Source organism: Myodes glareolus, chromosome 3, assembly GCF_982192425.1.
Source record: "Myodes glareolus chromosome 3, mMyoGla1.1, whole genome shotgun sequence".
Classification (NCBI taxonomy): Eukaryota; Metazoa; Chordata; class Mammalia; order Rodentia; family Cricetidae; genus Myodes; species Myodes glareolus.
The window spans coordinates 61,149,430-61,173,806 of NC_142028.1; the positions used below are offsets into that span (position 1 = coordinate 61,149,430).

Genomic DNA, 24,377 nt, shown 5'->3' on the forward strand with positions numbered 1-24,377 from the left:
TTTGGTGCCCGTTGCTAGCTACAAGGATGTCTTTGAACACCAGGCTCTCAAGTTGCCAGCAAGGGCAGGATAAAGTGAAAACCAGAGTGCTCTATTGACACCAAGGAGAGGTGAGAGGGGTTCCTGATATGTGATGAGGGACTTAATACTAAGGGTGGCCAGACCATGGAGGAGTGGCAGTCCGGACAAAGCCGCCCTAGATTATTCTTTATCTTTTAGAAGTGAAGCTACAGTCTGTCTGGCTCCTACCTTGCCTTTCTATTCCACGATGCTGAATTTGGGGCAACTGGCACAGGGAAGACTATGTAACTCTGATGAGCCGGCCTGTGAACTTGCAACTATGGTCATGTTAACAATATAGAACAGTCAAGATCAGCACAAACTGCTCAGCAATATAATAGGTGGGCACTGCCCAGAGAATCACATATAGAGGCCATCTGTCCCCAACCCAACCTATGTAGTTTCCATAATTGCTTAGGGTGACGTGGGACTGAAACTGGAAAGCTACTTCCCAAGACTTTGCTTTCAGCTCACAGGAAGAAACAGTCCCAGGCAGCAGTGAATCCAGCTGAACAGGCAGAGGACAGGGGCACCATGGTCCTGTGAAATGTATGTGGTCTAAAGTCATTCAGTGAAAGGAGAAGCCAGAGGTCACTGCTGGGCTCAGGATCTGGCCTCCACACAAAGGGGTCCTGGTTCCTCGACTCCGCTGGCTATGCTTCTTCCAAGAGGGGCTGTGACTGCTGGGCCAGTGGGGGTTAGCAGTACACCTGCAGCAGGGGTGCCCCTGAAGAGTCTGTGTCCGTGCCCTGGAAGGATGAGTCTTGGCTGCCTGGATACCCTGGTTGGAGGAGGAAGCAGAGGCTCAGAGAGGGGAAAGAGCTCAGCCAGGGCCTACAGCCAAGGAGAAGCCTGCTGAGACTGAGCCTAGTCAGCCATAACAGCCTGCGCAACCCACTCCTGATGTTCAAATCCCAGCAGTTGTCTGTAAAAGGGTAATGACTTTGCTCCTGGGGTTGTGACGGCCCAGAGGATAGCAGTAGACATCATAAGGGGAGCTTCCGCAGCTGCAGGATGGATGGCCTGCTGTCCAGCTTACTCCCCAATCACTTCTAGCTCTATTCTGGGAACCTTCTCTCTTCAAGCCAGCTTCCAAGGTTGCAGTGGATATGTGGTTGCTCAGGCCTTTTTCCATTTCTGATCCCATCCTCACCCACCCCCAAAGTAAGCTGGAAGGTCATTTGAAGGGCCCCTAGTGTAGTTTCCCACCCTCTGGTCAGGTCAGGACCACACCTGGGGCTCCATATGGCCTCAGCTTCCTGGCGATGGCATCTGCTGTTGTCTCCTGGGAGATCTGCACGGTCAGTTCTAGGGAAGGAGTACGAATAGGTAGTGGTCATTATCATATTGTACAAAGCAGCTCAACGAAGAAGGGTGCTCGTGGGACACAGGCTAGACATGGGTGTGTGTGTGTAGTGGGCAGGTGGGACTTCTGCTAGGCCAGGTCAGTGATGCAAATTCCTGGGGTTTTGTTTTGTTTTTTGAAACAAGGTCTCTGTAGCCCAGGCTGGCCTGGAACGCTTGGCGGTCCTTTTTCTTCAACCTCTAGAATTCTGGGAATACAAGCGTGAACTATCACTAGCCTTTCTTGTTTACTGCAGAGGCACAAATTCTTGAGTTCTGGTCCATGGTTCAGTCCAGGCTTGGGAGCTGCTCTGCCAAGTAGTATAGTAATAGGGGAAAGGAGGAGCCTGACAGATGCAATGAATGAATGAATGGATGGATGGATGGATGAGTGCTGGGGACAGTGCAATGGTCACTGACTGAGTCTGCATGCTCCCCACAGTTCTCAGCTCCATTGTGCCCAAGAGTTTAGAGATGTGTCAGCTGGCTACGGGTAAGCCCCACAAAGAACCCAGCCCAACCGTCCTATAAACCAGAGCTTCCCTACTTATGCACACTTACCGTCCTGGCTGAGGGCAGAGCCCACCATGGTCTCATGGCCACTATCAGGGGCAGCAGCAGGGGCAGTAGAGCGTGCCGAGCGCCCCTCGGAAGTCTGTGGGCGGGAACGGCTTTTGCGGGTACTGATGCGGATAATGCCGCGCACCAGGCGGCCCTCGGCGTCTTGCTCGTCCAGATGGTAATCCTGTGTGATGCTACTGATCAGGTCTGAGATCTTGCTGGTCTTCTCTAGGAACACGGTGTCCGACGTGCACTTGGCCAGCTCGTCGATCTGGTGTACACTGAATAGCTCTGTCAGCTTCTTGAAAATAAGCACGTCGATCTCCCGGCTCGACATGGAGCCACTGCCCATTTCGGGCAGGTCCAGGTCCGACTCGTGGAAGGAGTAATACTCCTCGGAGCCGCGGGGGCTGCTGGGGAGGGTACTGGGCAGGCTGTGCCGTGTGGGAGGAGGCTCGGGTAGGGGCTCCTTGCAACAGGAGTCCGAGTCAGGGACTGAGGAGATGGCATGGCGGTAGGGGTAGACCGGAATGCCTTTGAGCTTAACGTCAGGATAGCTGAAGCTGCTGCCCATGGGGGACTTGAGCCGCTGGCCATCTCGGCGGCTGGGAGGTGCACGGTCCGGGCTGGGTGGCACACCATTAGGCTCTTTGACCCAGGCGGCTTCGGCAGACCCCTCAGTGGGGTTCCCAGCAGATAAGCAGGGGCTGCAGCCCCGCACACAAGCCCCACAGCGCTGCAGGCAATCCCTGCAGCGGCGAAAGCAGAAGGCAGCCCTGCACCAGTCCCACCCCCAGGGGCGCCAAAGGAGGCAGCAGGTTGGGGGCTCGGTGGCCGGTTCTGCAGAGCCTGAAATGAAGGTGATACTCTCTGGCCCGTGGTGGCCAGGATCCTTGGGGTCTGGCCTGCGGGTGCGGCGGCCTGGTGGGGGCTGGGAGCGCTCATCATTGGTTTCCAGGCATAGCTCTGTTGGCCTCTCCCAGGGACCCAAGCGTGGAGGCCCACTCGATGGGCGAGGCTGTCCGGGCCTGGGCATGACTCAGAGCATGGCTTGCTGCAGCCAGGCACCTGCAGGGGAGAAGCCAGGAGGATATCAGAAGCAGAGGTCAGAGACAAGCTCCTGGGCTGACCTGAAGAGTTTTAGACTCCTGAGAAGCCTGTGAGGAGGACAGATGGAGCATTCCGTAAACCCCTGCAAACGTTGAGCTCTTCTTGCCCCAAACAGAAAGTTCTCTTTGTGGTCTAACTAAGGCTTTACAATCTCCTGGACTTCTCAATGAATGGCTATTATTGAAAACAAAACAAAGAAAATTACAAGTGTCAATGCGGATGCAGAGAAATTGGACTTCTTGCACTTTGCTAATGGGGCTATGAAATGATGTAGGTGTTGTGGGAAACAGAACAGTTCTCCAAACTTTAAACACACAGGTTGGAAATGTAGCATGCATGGCCTACATAACATGAAGGAGGCGCTAAGTTCATTCCCAGTATGGCAAACAAAAAACATAAAAACGGGCTGGACAGATCACTCAGCAGTTAAGAATATGGGTTCAGAAGCACCTGTAACTCTAGTTCTAGGGATGTGACACCCTCTTATGTCTTCTGCCCACACTGCGCTCACTCCACATACATATACAAAAAAAAAATAAATTTTTTTTTTTAGATTTCTTTTATGTGTGTGAGCATTTTGCCTGTATATGTGTGTGTGCCACATGTGTCTGGTGGCCATGGAGGTCAGAAGAGGGTTGTAGGGGCTCTTGGAACTGGAGTTATGGATGGTGGTGAGCTATACTGTTGACTACTAAGATTTGAATCTTGGTTCTCTGGAAAAGCAACCTGTGATCTTAATGCCCAGCCATCTTTCTAGTCGTAATTAACTAATTCATTGATTTTCTGAGTCAGGGTTTCTCTTGTTCTGAAACTTACAGAGATCCACCTGTCTCTGCCTCCTGAGTGCCAGTCCTTATTAAGTTTAAAAATTATGTGTAAGTGGGGGCTCAACAGATGGCTTATGGTTAAGAGCACTGGCAGTTCTTCTAAAGGACTTGGGGTTCAATTCATAGCACCCATATGGCAGCTCACAACCTTCTTTAACTCCAGTCCTAGGGGATCGATCCAGTGCACTCCTCTGGCCTCTCTGGGCACTGCACACATGAGGTGCATAGATGTATATTCAGAGAAACACTCATATACATATAAACAAATAAAAATCTCTGCTTAGAATAGTGGTGTACAGGGGCTGGAGAGATGGCTCAGAGGTTAAGAGCACTGGCTGCTCTTTCAGAAGTCCTGAGTTCAATCCCCAGCAACCACATGGTGGCTCACAACCATCTGTAATGAAGTCTGGTGCTTTCTTCTGGCAGGCAGGCATATACATAATAAATAAACTAATTAATTAATAAAAAATATTTAAAAAAAAAAGAATAGTGGTGTACAGAGGATCTCTGTGAGTTTGAGGCCAGCTTGGTCTACATAGTGAGTTCTAGGACAGCCAGGGATACATAGTGAGACCCAGTCTCAAAACGAAAATAACAAATAAATAAAATCTAAAAAAAAAAAAAAAAGTTTTTAACATCCCTCAAAGCTCCACAAAATTACTATATGACTTAGCAAATTCAATCCTTGGTTTATATCCAGGAGAACTGAAAGTAGCAACTTTATTTTATTGGGTTTTTGTTTTGTTTTGTTTTGTTTTTGAGACAGGGTTTCTCTGTAGCTTTGGACCCTGTTCTGGAACTAGCTCTTAGAGACCAGGTTGGGCTCAAACTCACAGAGGTCCGCCTGCCTCTGCCTCCCGAGTGCTGAGATTAAAGGTGTGCGCCACCACAGCCCAGCTGAAAGTAGCAACTTTAAACAGACATTTGTATGTCAATGTTCATAGTAGTATTATTTACAATAACCATAAAGTAAGATCGATCCAAAAGTTCATCAGTGGGTGGGGGGAGGGGCTTCCCGAGGACCCGGGTTTGATTCCTAGCATCTACATGCCCACAAACAACCAATTGCAAGTGTAGTCAAAGAGGATCTGACATCCTTTTCTGACCGCCACAAGTGCTGCATGCAGGTAGTGTGCAGACACATATGCAGGCAAAACATGCACATCAAATGAAAATAAAGGTTAAAAAATTAAAAAGTATATTATATCAACAGATGAATCGACTCATAAAATGAAACATTTTTGGGATATCATTTAGACCTTAAAAAGAATGAAATTCTTAGCCGGGCGGTGTTGGTGCAAGTCTTTAATCTCAGCACTCGGGAGGCAGAGGCAGGCGAATGTCTTAAGAGTTCAAGGCCAGCTTGATCTATAAGAGCTAGTTCCAGGACAGCCACCAAAGCTATACAGAAACCCTGTCTTGAAAAGCCAAAAAAGAAAAAAATATTCTTTTGTGCTTTGACATGGATAAGCTTTCAAGACATTCTAAATGAAATAAGTTACACAAGAAAGAACAAATACTCTATTGTCTAGCTTATATGAACTCTCCACAACTACCAGTTTAACAGATAGAGAGAAATAGTGTGGTGGATGCTAGGGGCTGACACATAACGTGAGTTATTATGTTGAATGGATACAGAATTTCAGCTGGGAAGGTCTCATAGCTCTGGAAGGTGAAGATGTATTTAATGCCACAGGATGGCGTGCTAAAACATGGCACGTAAAAGATTAAAATGGTAATTTTCATGTATATTTTCCCACAAAGAAGGTGAGCTGTGCAGGGACCTTACTTCCTGAGGACTGTCCCCACTTTCCTGCTATCACTGAGCCCGGTGCAGGCCTCTGTTCAACAGACAACTCTCTGTCTGCCTTGCCATAATCAACAACACTGCCCCTCCTTCCTTCATACCCATCATCCTGGGCACGGGCATGAATGGGTCTCCCGTCATACTCAGATGTGCCCTCCTAGAAACATTTGCCATCAAGAAGGTTTCTCTTTTTCTTTTTGGAGAGAGAAGGATTGGTTTTGTTAAGACAAGAGGGTCTCATGTTGCCAGTTAGGCCTCAAATTTGCTAGGTAGCCAAAACTGCACTTAAATTCCCAGTCCTCCAATCTCCCTTCTCATGTCCTGGGATTAAAAGAGTGTACTACCTTGCCTGGCAACACCAACCAGTTTTGGTTCCTTGTCACAAAAATAATTCTCATGGACTAGGGAGATGGCTCACCAGGTGAGAGCACTAATAATGAAAACCCATGTGAAAGCTGGATGCAGTGATGACATCTGTAATCCCAGCACTTCTATGGTGAGATGGGAGAGAGAGGACTGTCTGGAAGCCCACGGGCCAGCCAGCCTGGAGTGCACAGCACGGCACAGCACAGCACAGCGCAGCAGCAGAAATGAGAGACTGCTTCCACAAGGTGGAAAGTGAGAACTGGCTCTTTTTATTGTTGGTTTGTTTGGTTTTGAGACAGGGTTTCTCTGGGTAGCTTTGGAGCCTGTCCTGGAACTCACTCTATAGACCAGGCTGCCCTTGAACTTACAGAGATCCACCTACCTCTGCCACCCCTCCCCCCCACCCCAGTGCTGGGATTAAACATGTGCACCACCATTGCCCGGCTAGAACCAACTCTTAAAAGCTGTCCTCTGACTTCCACACATGTACTCCTTCAAGTGCAGACATAGACCTAAGATAAGAGAGTCAATAAAAAAGAAAACAGCTTTGTCTTAAAATAGTAATACTGATCTTCATTTCTCTTCGGGTTTATGTGCTAGGTATCTCAGAACTACAACTGTTTTACTGATGAACACTGAGCCTGGCCATGTGTCAGGAAAGGCAAAACCAAATATAAATCAACTATACATGCTGTACTTGATGGTTCAGTTTCTAGAAAAGCTTCTAAGACAAGCGGAGTACAATAATATCTGTTTGAAAACCTAGCACTTGGGGGATGGAGGCAGGACTAGTAGTTCTGGGTCATCCTGCACTACAAAGTGAGTTCCAGGCTAGCCAGCCCAGTACATGAGATCCTATAAAGAAGAGAAGAGAAGAGAAGAGAAGAGAAGAGAAGAGAAGAGAAGAGAAGAGAAAAGAAAAAAAGCTAGCCAGACATGTGCTTGGTTTTTGGGTTTTTGTTTTTGTTTTTTTCCAAGACAGGGCTACTCTCTGTAGCCCTGGCTGTCCTGGAACTCCCTTTGTAGACCAGGCTAACCTCAAACTCACTGAGCTCCTCCTGCCTCTGCCTCTGAAGTGCTGGGATTAAAGGCGTGCACCACCACTGCCCGGCAGTACTCACAATTTTAATGCCAGCACGGAGTAGGGTCAGTAGAAGACAGTGATCTCTGTGAGTTTAAGATAAACTGGTCTATGTAGAGGGCCCTAATCCAGCCTGGGCTATGTAGTGAGGCTTTGTCTCAAAACAAAACAAAACAAAACAAACAAAAACCAAAAACCTCCTAGGATGAAGCAGGTGGATTTGAGTAAATCACCATGGGACCCTAAGAGACAATGTAGTGCCATACTCAGGAAGGCCTTAACCACACTTAACTGTCCTTAGCCTGTATTTTGAGCCACCATGTGGGTGATAGGAATTGAACCTGGGTCCTCTGGAAGAGCAGCCAGTGCTCTTAACCACTGAGCCACCTCTCCAGCCTCCTACCCTTTTCTGAGATGCTGACACTATCCTTTACCCCTGATTTAATCACTATGGAGTCCTATATAAAATTTATTTTGAGACAGGGTTTCACTATGTAGCCCTAGCTGTACTTGCTAAGTCGACTGGGCTGGTCTTGAACTTACAGAGATCTGCCTGACTCTACCTCCTGAGTGCTGGAATTAAAGGTATGCCAGCTGAACCAACAGATATATACATTTCTAGGGGAAACAAAATAGCCTAGTATCTTTGCTTAGGAAGCAGACTATAGTTCTTAGAGGTAAAGGAACACATATCTGCTGTGTGATCATCAATGGTTTATACCAGCCTACCAGCACATGCCTGGAGAGCTCATGTAGAGATAGATAGACAGAGAGACAGGCAAGGAATATTCGCTATGCTGGATGAAGACACAGTTCTTCCTGAATTTTTTACAGTTTCTGGTACCCACTCAGCTCTCCTTCTCTAGGGGACCTCGAGGAGTCCTAGCTACATGAGCTCCTTTTCCAGACCCTTCTGCTGAGGGCTCTTGATGACTGGGTCAGCCTTGTACTCACTGCTTTGGGATAAGCCTAAATCCCCAGGGACTTTGAGCTTAAAGGTCAGCCTCCTTTCTGCTTCAATGCCTAGAACAAGGTCAGTCTGGGAAGGTGTTAGTATGGCACAAGACACATTCTGTGTGACTTTATGGTGGAAAGACAAAGGACTTAGGCTCCAGGAAGACCAGAGCAGGAGCCGGCACTCTTAGCGAACTATGTATACCTATGTGGTTCCCATCTTTGGAAGTCTATAAACTGAAGGAGGTATTTCCCCCTTGGAACACCTCTCACCCTTCTGCTCAGTTACAAAAGAAAAGGTATAGAAACTGAAACTGTAGTGAGTGATTTAGAAGTGTTTCACGAGGGAATGTGGTGGCACACACCAGTCACCCTTGTCCCATGAAGGCTGAGGCAAGAGGATTGTGACTTTGAGACTAACAAAGCAAGACCCCATCTCAACAGAACAAAATGTTCTTCACAATTCAGAGGGAAACAACTAAATGCTTGTCCTGATTTGATCAACATGAGGTTGGGCATGGATCCATTCAGCCATTTAACAAATGTTGAGGCCCTACTGTGCATCCTAAAATCTAAGGACACAGCAGTAAAACAGACTAACTCCCTAGCCTCGATTTATATCCCATTGAAAGTTATTACTCACAGCTTCTATCACCATAAACATATTGCTTGTAATAAATCTATTAATTCTCAAGGAATTCTTAGTATTATTCCACTATACTAAGGCAGAAAACTTAAGTAAGTTGTCCAAAGCCAGATTCCCCCACCACACCCCCACACCATACAGTTTTTCTGTCTAATAGTCCTGGCTGTCTTGGAACTTGCTCTGTAGACCAGAGTGGTCTCGAACTCTGCCTCCTCAGGGCTGGAATTACAGGCGTGTCCACCCACCCCCTTTTGTTTCTTGAGATAGGTTCTTATGTATCCCGGGCTGGCCTCAGACTCATTGTGCACCTTGGGATAAGAGTGACTTACTGATCCTCCTGCCTCAAGTGCTGGTTGATGCAGAGCTGGGGCTCTGACTCCGGGTCTCATGCATGCCAAGTGCTCTACCAATAGAGCTCTATCCCAGCCCACAAACACACTTCTGTTTGTACTCATTGACCTGGCCTCAGACCCTCGACCACTCCTACCCATGTCCTCCACTACCCCACCCCATCTGTGGACTTGTGAGGAAAGAGCCAGTTAGGGCTGCCAGCACGAGCTGGCATCCTTTGAGGGCTTGCAACTGGAGTGTTTCCCAAATCAGCCACTCTCAGCATCACACCAAGCTGAACTTTGTGGGTCTGTGGGAGTATCATGGTTACCGACACTGGGCTGGGACACTGTCTCTTTCCTCATCATCAAGGGCTTAGGACTGACTACTGTAGGGTATGTTCATATCCAACAAACACATTTACCATGGGTCAGCACCGTGCTAACTACTGAGGAAACAGCAGCAAATGGCTCTGGCCAGAGAGCATTCCCATTACTTACAACTACCATGTGAGTAATTTACCTTCACTCCACAGCCCAGGAATCTGAAGCTCAGAGGAGGGGTTAGAGCAAGATGGCAAACTGTTGTGTGGTGGGCTAGGGCTCTTCAGCCCAGGTACCTTGTTCTGTGCCACATCTCCAGTCAGGGAAGAACGGGGACAAAATGGGCAAAGCCTAGGATAAACCAAGGATGGCGGCTCACTCAGGTAAGCCCAGCACTGAAGAGCCTGAGGCAGGCAGATTCCCTGGAGTTCAACAAGATCAGCCTGGGCTACAAAAGAGAGACCCTGTCTTAAATCCTAACAACCAACCAATCAGCCTTCCTACTTGTGGTGTGATAGTGTCTGGTCTCAATGTCCCTTCCAATGGCCCATTCATTCCAGGCTACATCTTCCTTTCCCCATCAGGGTCCCTGCTCCTCCCCCTCCTACCAATTCAGTAACACCGGTCACCTAATATAGTGGGGCCAATTCTCACCTCTCTTTTAGCTTGGAACAAGACTCTTGGTCTCCGTTTCGTCATCTTTAAATAAGTTCCCCTTAGAGTAGTTAGGTGGCCCATGCCCCTAAACCCAACACAAGACAGTATGACAAGGAGCCTGGGCCATATGAGACCCTATCTCAAAAACAAAAACTAAATATATACTTAATTAAATTGAATATAATTAAAAATAAATACATAAAAAATTAACCAAAGTGAAATAAAATACAAATAAAATTTGAAAATCCCATCTGCCTGAACGGAAGAAATTAGTGTCTTTATAGCGCTCCAATGAGGCATTGGTGTTTAGCGAGAGCCTGGGAAAACGGGCTCAGTCACCCTGCATTCGAAGGCATCACAAGGATGCTCGAGGGTCTGGTGGCCCCAGGACTCTCTGACTTCTCGTGGTCTTGGCCTTTCCGCCAGTCCCCGCAAACACACACATACTCGGGGCTCTCCACGGGCTCTCTCCCTGCGTCCACAGGACGGACTGGCTGCACCGACCTCTCTGCCCAAGCAAGCTTCGGGTCACTAAGCCGTGGTCAGCTGAGCTCGAGCGCAGGGCACGGGGCACCCCCACCCCTAGGCACAGCCTCAGCTTCCCTCCTCTGCAGGTACCGGGTACGCATTGCCGTCGGGGCGCGCACGGCCTTTCTCGCCGCGAGCGCCATTGCGTGCGAGTCCGGACGCTGTTCCACTTACGATTCCTGCCACGGCTCCGAAGTGCCCGGCCCCAGTCCCCAGGCCTCCCGGCCCGGCCCGCCCAGCCCCGCGCCCATTCGGGCTTGCGGCCCGGCCCGCGCACCCCGGAAGTGGGCGTCGGGTCCCGAGGAGCCGGGCCCCCGCGCCCCGCTGCCATCCAGGTGCGGCCTCTAGGGTCACTCACTCGGGGCTGCGCCGCTCCGCGCCCCCGCGGGTCCGCTCTGGACTTACCTGCCCCGCCAGGTGAGCCGCCTCCAGCCAGCCCTTCCCCCGCCCCCCCTCGGCACTCACCTGGGTCGCAGGTGAGCGTCTCGCGGGAGCGCGGCACGGGTCGCCGCTGGGGACACACTTCCTGGCTCCGCGAAGCGCTGCCGCGCACCTGGCCGAGGCCCCGCCCAGCCCCGGCCTAGGCAAGGAGAGTGAGGCTCGGAGAGGGGCAGCCAGGCCGCAGTGCTCCGGTTCCCTTAGCTCTGTAGTCCGGTGTCGTGGAAGTCTCTGAGAGGCCATGGAGCGCCTACGGGGCCGCAAAACTCTTACTCAAAGCGTATGGCTCCTGGGAATTCGTCCCTGACCCCTGAGTCCCTAGCTCCGTTATGTGGAATAGTTCTCTGTGCTCTTTATTATAGTCCCCAGCCGGCTGTTTCTTTCTTGTCTTCTGTCTCCTCCTTTTAGCCTCTGACCTTGAGGGTAAGGTCTGGCCTTGTTTCCCTAGTACAGGGCCTGGAGCATACGAAATGCTCAGCAAACAGTCTTCACTGTTTGAATGGCTAGGCAATGGTCCGTTATCAATCTGTTTGTCTCTCTGTCTACGTATTCATTTATTTAAGTTTCTTTTTTACATTAATTTTTTTATACGTATGGATTTCTTGCCTGCATGTACGTCTGTGCAGCACTTGCATGCCTGGTGCATGCACGACTGAGAAGCAGAAAGGGCATGGGATACCCTGGACCTGGAGTTGAGAATCGAAGCTGGGTCTTTGGAACTTGGAAGAGCAGCCAGTGCTCTCGGCAGCTGACCCGCCTTTCCAGCCCCACCTATTTCGGTCTCCCCATCCAACTATAACCAGATTCTATTCCTGCTTAGCTTCCAGAACAGACTAGGCCCGGCGTGTTCTAGGAGGGTATGGCCACGGACTGTTTAGGTTTTTTAGACGTTGTCTCACAGGCTAGCCTCCCGCTCACTAGGTAGTCAACGCTGGCCTTGAACAGTTCCTCCTCCTACTGTCACCCCTGGAATGCTGGGATTCCAGGCCTGCACTGCCGCACCCAACATGGGCTTGGCTTTCTCTCTTTGCTCTGGGACAGTGCTAGGGGCTCCTGGTTGACGGGTCAGCTCACCTGCTGCTCATCAGTGTGTACAAATGTGCGGCTGAAAACCTCAGGGGCAGAGACCCTGTGCCCCAGTATAGTGAAGAAGTTGGTCAGGCTGCGTGGCCCTGAGAACCACGTGGGAGATGAGCGGAGACCAGAAAACACGGTGGCTGCTGCTTTCCCTGGGAAGGCCCCATCAAAGTCTTGCTCTACCCTAACTGCCTGCTCTCCGTAACTGGACAGCAATTCTGGTAGACTTGAACATTAAGGAGGATCATAAAGGTCCATGCTAAGCCCCTCCCTCCTTTGCAGCATTATTCAACCTTCCACTAATCTACAAGATAGAAATCTTGTTCGTGGTAGCCCGGAACTGGAAGCACACAAACACCACTGATGGGACAAAAGAAATGGGGGAAGTATCTGTGAGCGAGGGATTCTCTCTCTCTCTCTCTCTCTCTCTCTCTCTCTCTCTCTCTCTCACACACACACACACACACACACACACACACCATTGCTGATATTTATGCACAGAAAGGAGAAATTGATCAATCAGTTGGCATGAGCTGTTTGACTGACTGACGGGGGAGCACTTTCTGTCTTGCAGTTGCTTCTCTGTAGATGATAGAACTTCTCTAGCCAGACGTGGTGGTGCACTCCTGTAAGCCCAGCTTACTCCTACAAACCCTTGGGAAGGAGGAGGTAGAAGAGTCATGAGTTTCCCGTTAGCTGGGGATATATACACAGCAAGACCTTGTCACAAAAACCAAACCACAACCAAGACATAAGAAGGTACCTTTGGGGACTGGAAAGGTGGCTCAACAGTTAAAATCGTTGATTGCTCTTCCAAAGGACCCAGGTTCAATTCCTGGAACCCACATGACAGCTCACAACTGTCTATAACTCCAGTTTCAGAGGATCTGACACCCTTATACAGGCAAAACACCAATGCTCATGAAATAAAATTAAATAAATTTTAAAAACTCTTTAAAAGATAAAAGAAAAAGAAGGTACTTCTGGTACCTGTGTGTGGGGCATAGTGATGCACACCTTTCTCGCCAGCACTCCAGAGGCAGAAAGAGGCAGATCTCTGTGCATTCCAGGTCAGGTCAGCCTGGTCTGCGTAGTGAGTTCCAGAACAGGCAGGGTTATATAGAGAGACCCTGCCTCAAATAGATAGATAGATAGATAGATAGATAGATAGATAGATAGATAGATAGATAGATAGATAGATAGATAAGCTACTGTAAGGCAGTGGTGGTGCATACCTTTAATCCCAGCATTTGGGAGGTAGAAGCAGGTGAATCTCTGAATTCGAGGCCAGCCTGGTCTACACAGCAAGTCCAGGACAACCAGGGCTACAAGAAAAAAATCCAGTCTCAAAAACAACAAAACAAACAAACAAAAACCCATAACCAACCAAACAAGCAAAAAAGCAGAAGAAAAAAAAAAAAAGAAGGTAACTTCTATCAATTGGGGAGATTGTAAAAAAAAAGGTAACAGACACACAGGAGATAACAGATTCAGATCAGTGGTGCAAATGCACACAGGTGTGCTGCCCCTGCCAAAGACCTGATGGCAGGCCTTCCCACCAGAGCTCATCCGCATTTCCTTCTGGGGCAAGGGGCACATTCTTTTCTCATTTGGAGCTCAGAACATGGGTTCCATGGTGTATAGTGGCACTTCTGTGTACTCTGAGACCAGAAAGGCCGGTTCCAGGGCACATGCACAAGAAGCTCTCGTGCTACTCCCGAAGGAAATGTGTACAAGGGGCTGGTAGAACTGTTCAGCTCATCGGAACTGTGGTGGCTCATCGGAGGCAAAGGGAGGCGGATCTCCGTGAGCTTGAGGCCAGCCTGGACTACAGAGCGAGTTCCAGGACAACTAGATTGTTACACAGAGAAACCCTGTCTCGGAAAAAACAAAACAAAAATGAACACTGTATGTTTCTATTAACATCAAATATTGAAGTCTGGGTATATAACTCAGCGACAGAGTGTTTGTCCAAAGTACATCAGATCCTATGTTCAATTCCCAGTATTGCCTAAAATAAAACAAAATGAACATGTGAAATATTAAGAATAGTCAATTTCACAGAGGCAGAAAGATTAGATGTTATTTACTGCTAGATTGGAGGTCACGGGCAGCTATTGCTTCATAGGTACAGAGTTCTTGTTTGAATAATGAAGACATTTTTGAAATAGAGGTTGTGTAATACTATAAATGTAATTATTCCAGTTAAATTGGTGCTTCAAAGTGGTTTAACGGTCTGGGGTAATGGCTCAGTTGATGAGAGCTCTTGTTGTACAAACATTAGGGCCTGAGTTCAAATCTCCTCTGGCATCTGCATGCATGTGTGCGCGCACGCGCGCGCACACACACACGCAAACACACACACACACGTACAACAAAGTGACTGAAAAATGGTTTAAGCCAGGTGTGTGGAAAGCTGGAAACAGCAGGATTTCAAGTCTAATACCAGCTCTAGCTGCATAGTGAGCTCAAGGCCAGCCTGAACTATATAACAAGACCCTGTCTCGAAAACGCTAAAATAATGACAATAAACAAACAAAAACTTAAAGAATGTGCACAGTTGCTTCTCATTAAAGCAAACAAAACAAAAGAGGGCATTCTGAAAACAAAACAGAGTGTCTCAGTCTCATTGGCCTAGTGTCTCATTTGTCAACAAGACAAAGAACAGGCTTCCAGGGGAAGGTCCGAGATTAACACCCTTTTTCCTTGAGTTTTTTGTTTGTTTGTTTGTTTGGTTTTTCAGGACAGGATTTCTTTGTGTAGCTTTGGAGCCTGTCCTGGAACTCGTTCTGTAGTCCAAGATGGCCTCAAACTCACAAAGATCTGCTGTCTGCCTCTGCCTCCCAAGTGTTGGGATTAACCACTGCCCGGCTTTTTTTTTTTTTTTAAAGATTTCTTTTTTTATTATGTATACAGTATTCTGCCTGCAGGTCAGAAAAGGGCACGAGATCTCATTGTAAATGATATGAGCTACCATGTGACGGCTGGGAACTGACCTCTGGAAGAGTAGCCAGTGCTCTTAACTTCTGAGCCATCTCTCCAGCCCCTTGAGTGTTGTTTTTTTTTTAATGATTTATCTTTATTTTATGTGCTTTGGTGTTTTGCCTGTATATATGTCTGTGATATGTCTATGTGAGGGTGTCATATACCCTGGGATTGGAGTTACAGACAGTTGTGAGCTGCCAAATAGGTGCTGGGAACTGACTCAGGTCTTCTGTAAGAGCACCCAGTTATATATAGTTTATAAAAAAAGTGTCTGGTTGTTTTTTTTAAAAAAAGATTTATTTACTTATTATATATACAATATTCCGCCTGCACGTATCCCTGTGGGCCAGAAAAGGACACCAGATCTCATTATAGATGGTTGTGAGCCACCATGTGGTTGCTGGGAATTGAACTCAGGACCTCTGGAAGAACAACCAGTGCTCTTATCCTCTGAGCCATCTCTCCAGCCCCCCATGTTTTTGTTTTTGTTTTTGTTTTTTTGTTTGTTTGTTTTAATACAGAATCTCAAGTGACCCAAACTGGCCTCAAACTCTCCATTTGGTTGAGGACAACCTTGAACTTCTGATCATCCAGAGTGCAGAGTGCCAGGATTAAAGGCCTGCCTGATGTATGCTGGGCTGGAATGGAACCTAGGACTTCATGCATGTAGGTGAGCACTCTACCCTCTGAACCTCATTCCTAGAAATTCCTTTCCATTTTTATTAAGAGATTTTTTTTCTAGTATTTGAGCTAAAACCTAGGGCCGTGCACATTGGAGGCCAGCATTCTGTACCACAGCACTGAAACTGCTTTTGCATGTTCTGGATACATCTGCCTGCTGGTCTCTCCCATCCCATCCCATCCCATCCCATCCCATCCCATCCCATCCCATCCCATCCCATCCCATCCCATCCCATCCAGCCCGGGAGCACTGCTTTGTAACTAGGGCCTCCTGACCTCATTTGGCCTGATAGCCTTGACCTGAGGCCATCATCCTGACCGTCTGTTTTTACCACTGTTGCTCTGCTGTGATTTTCTGGTCACCTTCTTTGGTCTCTAGTTCTGGCGCCTGACTGTGCGACTGGATGCACGGAGAGTTTCAGGTGTAACGATGTTGACCTAGGTTGGACCCGTTGGGTTTGAGGGTCGTGAGGCAGTCAAGCACATTACTGTACACACGGATGGATGACTGTTTTGAAACTGACACACAACAGCTTTGGGGCTCAAGGGACTTGTGTATGGGCGCCATAATCAGTCTCTGCAAGTCTCCCTGCCTCTGCTGCACTTCTCCCATAGGGGCACTAGGGGGCAGCATACAACAGTGAAAACGCCCAGACTTGCTGCCCGGCTCTAGGTGTGTGCCTGTGCAGGTGCTGTGTGAACACAGGCTTTGAGCCTCTGCTCTTCTCACAGCGGGTGGGCTCAGCTTCGCTTAAGATATCACACTGTTTACAGTGTGAACTCTGAAGCCATAGGGCCCTAGACTGCGAAGATCTGTTACCTACAGGATTTGTGAATTTGATTAAATCCCCTAACTTCTCCATGCCTTTGAAATACCTGTAAAGTGGTAGCCTTTCCCTGCTTGCAGCTTCGTTTTCTACATTTTCAGTTATCTGTGGTCAATTACGAATTTGCAGAGAAAATTCAGAAATAAAGCCCAGTATGGTGGCTTACACCTGTAATCATAGGATACCCAAGAAGTGGGGGCAGGCAGATTGCTGCCAGTTTGAGCCCAGTCTGATCTTCACCATTCCACATCAGTCAGAGTTAAATAATGAAACCATGTCTCAAAAAAACAACAGGAAAAAGCAAAAGCAAGAACAATGAACAACAAAAATACTCCCAAACAGTCACACAAACAAACAAACAAAACAAAAACCCAAAATCAAAACAAAACACATTCTAGAAATAAACATTCCATGAGTTTTTAAAAAACAGACCGGGTAGTGGTGGTGCACGCCTTTAACTCCAGCACTCAGGAGGCAGAGGCAGGTGGGTCTCTGTGAGTCTGAGGCCAGCCTGGTCTACAAGAGCTAGTTTTAGGACAGGCTCCAAAGCTACAGAGAAACCCTGTCTCGAAAAACCAAAAGAATAAAAAAATTAAAAACTTAAAAAAAAAGATACTTTAAATTGTTGGGACTAGAGAGATGGTTCACTGACTGCTCTTCCAAAGGACCCAGGTTCCGCTCCCAGCACCCACATATGTCCTATAGCCGTTCATAACTCCAGGTCTAGGGAATTTTATACTTTCTTTTGACCTTCATGGGCACAAACATACACATGTGTGGGCAAAGCATGCATATACATAAATGAATATTTTTAAGGGTGGAAAGATGGCTCAGAGGTTAAGAGCACCAGCTGGGTTCAGTTCCAGCAACCACACGGTGACTCACAACTGTCTGTAGCTCTAACGCCCTCTTCTGGCCTCTGCTGAGTGCATGGTACATAGGTGTTCACGTAAGCAAAACACTATACACTGAAATAAATTTTAGGAATTATTTTTTTCTGAGACAGGGTTTCTCTGTAGCTTTGGAGCCTGTCCTGGAACTCACTCTGTAGACCAGGCTGGTCCCAAACTCACAGAGATCCACCTGCCTCTGCCTCCTGAGTGCTGGGATTAAAGGCATGTGCCACCATCACCCAGAAAATTATAAAAATTAAAATAATAAATATTTTTTTAAGACTAAAAAGAATTTTAGTGTGTGTATGTGTGTTGGGGTGAATGTGTATGCATGAGTATAGGTGTCATGGAGTCCAGACGAGGGCATTGGATGCCCTGGACCTTCCAACCAACACGGGTGCTGGGAACTAAATTCTGGTCCTCTGAAAGAGCACTACCCATCCTTAACCACTGAGCCATCTCTCCAGTCAATTCGTGAGTTTAAAGGTTGTGGAATAATTTTTTTGTACATTGTGGAGATTTGTCACTCAGACTGGTTTACTAAAAAGCTGAACAGCCAATAGTTAGTCAGGATTTTCAGGCACAGAGGATGCAGGGAGGAGGAAGAGGAGCAGAGATGCAGAGAGTCGCCAGCCAGACTGAGAGGGAGCAGCATGGGAAATGCAGAGCAAAGGTAATGAAGCCATGAGACAGGATGTAAATTAATAGAAATGGGCTCATTTGAATTATAAGAGCTAGTTAGAAACAAGCCTAAGGTATCGACCGAGCTTTTATAATTTTTTTTTACATTAAGACCATCTTATTTAATTTAATGTACATATATTGTTGGGATCCATGCCAAGGCAAGAAGTGGGGGGAGAGGGAGGGGGAGGAGAGAGAGAGAGAGAGAGAGAGAGAGAGAGAGAGAGCAGCTTTTATAATTTTTTATTTGTTTGGTTTGATTTTTTTCAAGGCAGGGTTTCTCTGGGGGATGGTTTGACTGTCCTGGAACTTGCTCTGTAGTCCATGTTGGCCTCGAACTCACTGAGATCCTCCTCAGGAACTCAGGAACAGAGTGAGTTCCAGGACAGACTACAGAATGAGACTCCCCACTCCAGATGCCATGCTTGTTACTTTCTGCCACGCTTTCCAGCACTGTGAACTCCTCCCGAAACCTTAATCTGAACTAGACTCTTCCATAAGTAGCTTTTGGTAAAGGTATTTATCGTAGCAGCAGAGGGGTAGCTAATAGAACCCCCCTTTTGTCGACACAGGTTTCTCATATTGCAGACTGGTCTTCAACTCATTGTGTAGCTGAGGTTGACTTAACTTCTGATGCTCCTGCCTCCATCTCCTGAGTGCTGGGATTACAAGTGTGTATCTTGTTTATATGGTACTGGGGATTGAACTCATGACCCTGAGCAACTGAGATACACCCTGGCCCCATTTGTCCTGCCTTGGACACTGTGTCTTTCTGCTTGGAGGATTCACCACTCCTAACATCTTCAGTGCACGTTTTTGTGTGGGGCCAACTAAAGCCGATCTTCAGGACCCGGCTTATCATGCTGTCCTGGCCAATGAAGCTAAATGAGGATGTTTTCTGGAACTGACGGACAAGAGAAACTCTCTGCCTAGGGGCTGCTGACTAAATGGATCATACGCTCGCTATATGCGCTGTACACCTGTGGGCACAATGAAAGTGACTGTGGATAAGCCCACCAGCAAAGAGAGCCGGGAAACCAAGAGAAATCTGGTAGAGGCTGCGATGGTTGAACGTCTCATGGCAGCTGTGCCTTGACATTGTGCTCCCCTTGAACTTTTCACTTGGGTATTTTTTCTTAAACTTTTTTTTAAGATTTATTTATTTATTATGTATACAGTATTCTGTCTGCATGTGTGCCTGATCTCATTACAAATGGTTGTGAGCCACCATGTGGTTGCTGGGAATTGAACTCAGGACCTCTGGAAGAGCAGTCAATGCTCTTAAACACTGAGCCATCTCTCCAGCCCAAGCCTTTTTTTTTTAATCACATTTATTTAGTGTGTGTGTGTGTGTGTGTGTGTGTGTGTATGTGTGTGTGTGTATGTGTGTGTGTATGTGTGTGTGTATGTGTGTGTATGTGTGTATGTGTGTGTGTATGTGTGTATGTGTGTGTGTATGTGTGTGTGTGTGTGTGTTTGTGTGTGTAATGGCACTCATGTGGCAGTCAAAAGACAACTTTTGCAGGCTGGAGAGATGACTCAGTGGTTAAGAGCACTTACTGTTCTTTAAGAGGACCCAGGTTCAGTTCCCAGCACCCACATCAGGTGGCTCACAGTCACCTGCAACTCCAGTCTGTTGTGAAATAATCTAGTTGTACACTGTGAAGATGTGTCTTTGCCAAGGCACCTTCTGATTGGTTTAATAAAGACCTGAATGGCCAATAGCTAAGCAGGAAAGGTTAGGGAGGACTTATGGGTGGAGAGAGAAGAAGAGATGCCAGAGGACACGCGGGGAAACAGGACATGCAGGGGAGAGGTAAAAGCCACAAGCCATGTGACAGCACACAGATTAATAGAAATGGCTGAAGTTATAAGAACTAGAGAGGAACAAGCCGAAGCTAAGGCTGAGCTTTTATAATTGATCATAAGCCTCTGTGTCATTTCCTTGTGAGCTGGTGAACCAAAGAAAAATCTGTCTACATATGGTGTCCGACATGGGGGCTTGGATATCCAAACATAGGGTCTGAGAAAGCTAAGAAAAGTTCTGACAAGGAGCCAGATGTAGCCTAGTCCCGCAGTCTCTCTGGGCAGGTGTTCAATGGTATTACAGAAGTGTAGCTACTGGCATTGGCTGCAGACTGGAGCCAACCTCCAGGACCATGCGCCAGCACCATATGCTAAGCTGTGCCGTGGACGGCTGACATGGCAGTTTAAGATTTGTCTCATGAGGTCAGAAAATGCTGCAGACACTTAGTAAAGCCAGATCCAGACACAGAAAATCTCTAAAAAGGTACAGTGTGTTTAAAAACATGCTTAGATGCTGAAGAAAGAAAAGAAAATGGGTATAGACAATAAAAATAGTTTAAAAATAATAAAATCTTTAAGGAGAGATTAGGGTAAAATATAAAAAAATAAGCCACATAAGGATGGAAAATATTATGACACAGACTTTGTATGGTGTTTTGTTAATTTTGAATTTTTGGAATGCTAATAAACAGAGAACGATGCTGCTGAGAGACACTGGATTGTGGAAGGGGCTACTGAATTAAATCAGCCTGTACACATTGGGGTTGTCTCAGCTTCAGCATGGAAATCAGATAAAACTGGCCAGTAGCTCTGGATGTATTTGTGAGATAAACACACTATGATACAGGGAAATTTGCAGCAGTGTGAAGTTACAGACAGAGGCAGGAGATACTCTGGACTCTGTAGCCTCGTGGCTTTTTTTAACGAGGTTCTCCATCAGAGAATTATTCCTGGTGGGTTGACACCTTAAGTGTTAATTATCATCTGATGCTCCTTTGACAAGGGCCACAACAAGGTACAAAACTTTGGACTCACCAAGATAAGATAGATAATGAAATATTTTCTCTGAATTTGTCAAATGGACTGGATATTATGAATGTAATTCTTACCTGATAATTATTGTTTATGGTTTTATTGTGTTAGAGTTAAATTCTTTTCTTTTTATTTAGACAAAAGAAGGAAATGTTGCGGAATCATCTTTGCCAAGGTGCCTTCTGATTGGTTTAATAAAGAGCTGAATGGCCAGTAGCTAGGCAAGAAGAAGTTTGGCGGGACTTCTGGGCAGAGAGAGGAGATGAATCTAGGTGGGGGAGAGGTGCCAGAAGAGACAAAGGGGAAGCATGACATGCAGGAAGAGAGATAAAAGCCAGGGGACAGTCAGGCAGGAGACAGGCAGTGATGGTGATCCCAGCACTTGGGAGGCAGAGACAGGGGGATCTCTGTGAGTTAGAGGCCAGCCTAGTCTACAAAGGCTAGTTCCAGGACAGTTAAGACTGCTATACAGAGAAACCCTGCTTCAGAAAAAAAAAAAAGCCACAAGCTACACCACAGCACATAGATTAATAGAAATGGATTAATTAAAGTTATAAGAGCTAGTTACAAACAAGCCTAAGCTTCATGCCATTTTTTTGTGACACTGAAGACACGTATGGCACATGGTACTTATAAATTTTCACACACACACACACACACAAATTTAAAAATAAAAAAATATTTAATTAATAAATAGGCAACATATTTTGCTGCCTCAACTGAAAAATAGAAAATTATCTGGGCCAAAATTTTGGTGGCACAAGTCTATAATTCTAACACATGGAAAGCAGAGGTAGGAGGATCTGGAGTTCAAGGCCATCCTTGCTAACTTGAGACTGTTTCCAGAACCAAAGTTAATAAGCTAAAATAATGGAGAGGCCATACAATTATCTTCCTAAGACTTCCTAGTAAGGGAAGTGTAGGCTTGGGATGTAGCATAGTGGCAGAGATCTTCCTAGCACACAGGAGGCCCTGGGCTCCATCCCCAGCATGACTAGACTGGGCTGTCTTACGAAACCACTGACAGGGGCCTGTTACCCATTTAAATTATTTATAAATACATAATACATGTGCACACATGTATGTGTGCCTATTTTTGCCTTCTATCACATTTGAGGCAGTTTCTCTTTGGTATTTGCTGTGTGCCCACTTGGCTAGCTGTCCTGTGAGCCTCTGGGATTCTCCTGCCTCTACTTCCCCTCTCACCACAGGAGTGAGGGAGAGTAAGAGAGACATAGGTAGACAAGGAAAGTGGTCGTGGGCTCTCTAAGATGATGATTTCTTACTCCCAGGAGACATTGTAAGTAGAACGGGCCAGGAAGGCACAGGTATGTGAGGATATCTAAACAGAAGCAGCCGGGAGAAGGAGGACCCAGGGCCTCCAAAGCACTTGACCCAGGAGTTTCAAATTCAAGTCCTTGTGTTTGTGGGATGAGTATTTTATCCACAGAGCCATCTCCCTGGACTCATTTTTTTTTTTGGAACCAGTGAGATTTAGTGGGGTTACTGACAGGAATAGAAATGTCTCAAAGACAGCTGCATTACCCAGGTCCACTCTGACACGGTGACAACTCACAAATCTGGAAACCTGGAGCACACTGCACAGCCTGGAACAGCTCAGGAGGCGGCAAAGTGCCTGGACTTACTCTTGTTTTAAGAATCTTTCAGCCATAGTTGGTGGTGCACACCTTTAATTCTAGCACTTGGGAGGCAGCGGCAGAGGCAGGCAGATCTCTGAGAGTTCAAGGCCAACCTGATCTACAGAGCAAGATCCAGGGCAACCAGGGCTACAATAGTGAGGCTCTGTCTAATTAAAAAGAAAGAAAGAAATCTTCACCTGAGTTATTTTGCCTGATCAATCCCATGGGTGCACTACAGTATCCTAGACTTAGCATTTTATTCCAGCCAACAGAAGCCCCTAGGTACAATTCACAAGCCTTGTGCTGTTCTTTCCCAAAGCCAAACATAGCTCCCTCCTGCCGCTGGAACCTGAGCCACAGAAGCAAGGAGGATGCTCGGAGTGAAATGATCGGAGTGTGCTTGCTCCCCTGTCACGATGGAGTCTGAATCAGCATCGGATGTCAAGAAAAGCTGGCTCACCAGTCTCAGAGGAGGCCGCAAATGCCAGACCTAAAAACAGATGGCAGGGGTAGAGCTGTGGGCTGGCACCACCGTCAACTGCCTGTCGAAGCATTTCAGGCAGATGGCAAGGCCTAGAATGCAGAAGCTGATCCAATGTCGCTGGCCAACGTGTCACAGTTGGCATCTAATTGATACTGGTCCTTACAGGGTCCATGTAAGAAGAGAGAAGAAGGGGACACACAGAGGGATAGCGGGTGTGACTTGGCCAAGCTGGATCCCAGCAGCAGTGATGGGTGGGGAGGACAGAAGTTTGAGGACCCGGGCCAGCGGAAGGGGTACGAGGTCTGACGTTATTAGTCTTGCCTGGCAACCTGGAACTAAGTGAATGGACTTTTCTGAGCTCTTATTCTGTTAATCGGTCAGATGAGGTTTTAGGTCCAATGACACGCCAAGGAGGGTCCTCACGGCTGTCCTCACAGGACAGCCATCAGTGCCATCTACAGGCCACTGGGGCAGCACTCTGGTTCATTTCCTTGGCTCTGGCTTGTTTTTCTAGCCCAATAGCCAGCACTGTTTTGACAGCTTAGGGACATAGCGCTTTGTTAGGTTGATTCATCAATGGTGGACGTGGTGGTGGTGGGTGGAGAAGGAGGTGGTGGAGGAGGAGGTGGAGGAGGTGGAGATGGTGGTAGAGGTGGTGGTGGTGATGGTGATGGCAGTAGTGGAGGTGGTGTATGAGTTTATTTCTGTTATGTGAACTTGGAGAGATGAACAAATGTCCACTTTTTCAAAGGGAGCCAAAGAAACAATTCCATCCTAGTTGAGCATGGTAACCCACTGAGCTTAATTAGCGATGCTTATAGGAGCAACTGCAAGGGGTTACCTGCAGGAACAGGGGGACTGACAAGCAACTACACCACTGAAGAAAATGTCTCTATGCCCTCAGAGTGAGGTGAGCCTCACAAACCCTGCTTATTCCTCTGTGAAGAAGAGGTAATGGGTCCAGTCTTGGGCAGGTCTCTGGCAGTTACTCACAGTGCTGAGAGTTCAAGGTGGCCATATCATGCTTTGTGAACAGGTTTATTTATTTATTTATTATTTATTTTTTTTTAAAGATAGAGTTTGTCTGTGTAGCCCTGGCCATTCTGGAACTTACTTTGTAGACCAGGCTGACCTCAAACTCAGAGATTCACCTGCCTCTGCCTCCTGAGTGCTGGGAATAAAGGTATGCGCCACCATACTTGGCCTTTGTAAATAGTTTTCTACAAGTTTGATTTTGTG

At 47.1% G+C, this 24,377-nt stretch overlaps 1 protein-coding gene and 1 pseudogene across 4 annotated transcripts; one reads left to right on the forward strand and one right to left on the reverse strand.

The window, feature by feature from the left end:
• Positions 1-372: 372 nt before the first annotated feature.
• On the reverse strand, positions 373-11,138 carry Kdf1 (keratinocyte differentiation factor 1). Of its 4 annotated transcripts, none has more exons than XM_048434091.3 (4): positions 11,060-11,138; positions 1,966-3,033; positions 1,294-1,368; positions 373-841 (listed from the first exon to the last, which is right to left on the reverse strand). In XM_048434091.3, the coding sequence occupies exons 2-4, from the start codon at positions 2,999-3,001 to the stop codon at positions 759-761; spliced, it is 1,194 nt and encodes a 397-aa protein (XP_048290048.1). In that variant the 5' UTR covers positions 3,002-3,033; positions 11,060-11,138; the 3' UTR covers positions 373-758. The 4 variants fall into 4 exon arrangements, with proteins under 4 accessions (XP_048290048.1, XP_048290047.1, XP_085542852.1 ...); XM_048434090.3 differs by lacking the exon at positions 11,060-11,138 and adding an exon at positions 11,000-11,051; XM_085686726.2 differs by lacking the exon at positions 11,060-11,138 and adding an exon at positions 11,000-11,016 and having other exon boundaries at positions 1,966-3,249.
• On the forward strand, positions 10,358-15,737 carry LOC148122671 (uncharacterized; annotated as a pseudogene).
• The last annotated feature ends 8,640 nt before the right edge of the window (positions 15,738-24,377 follow it).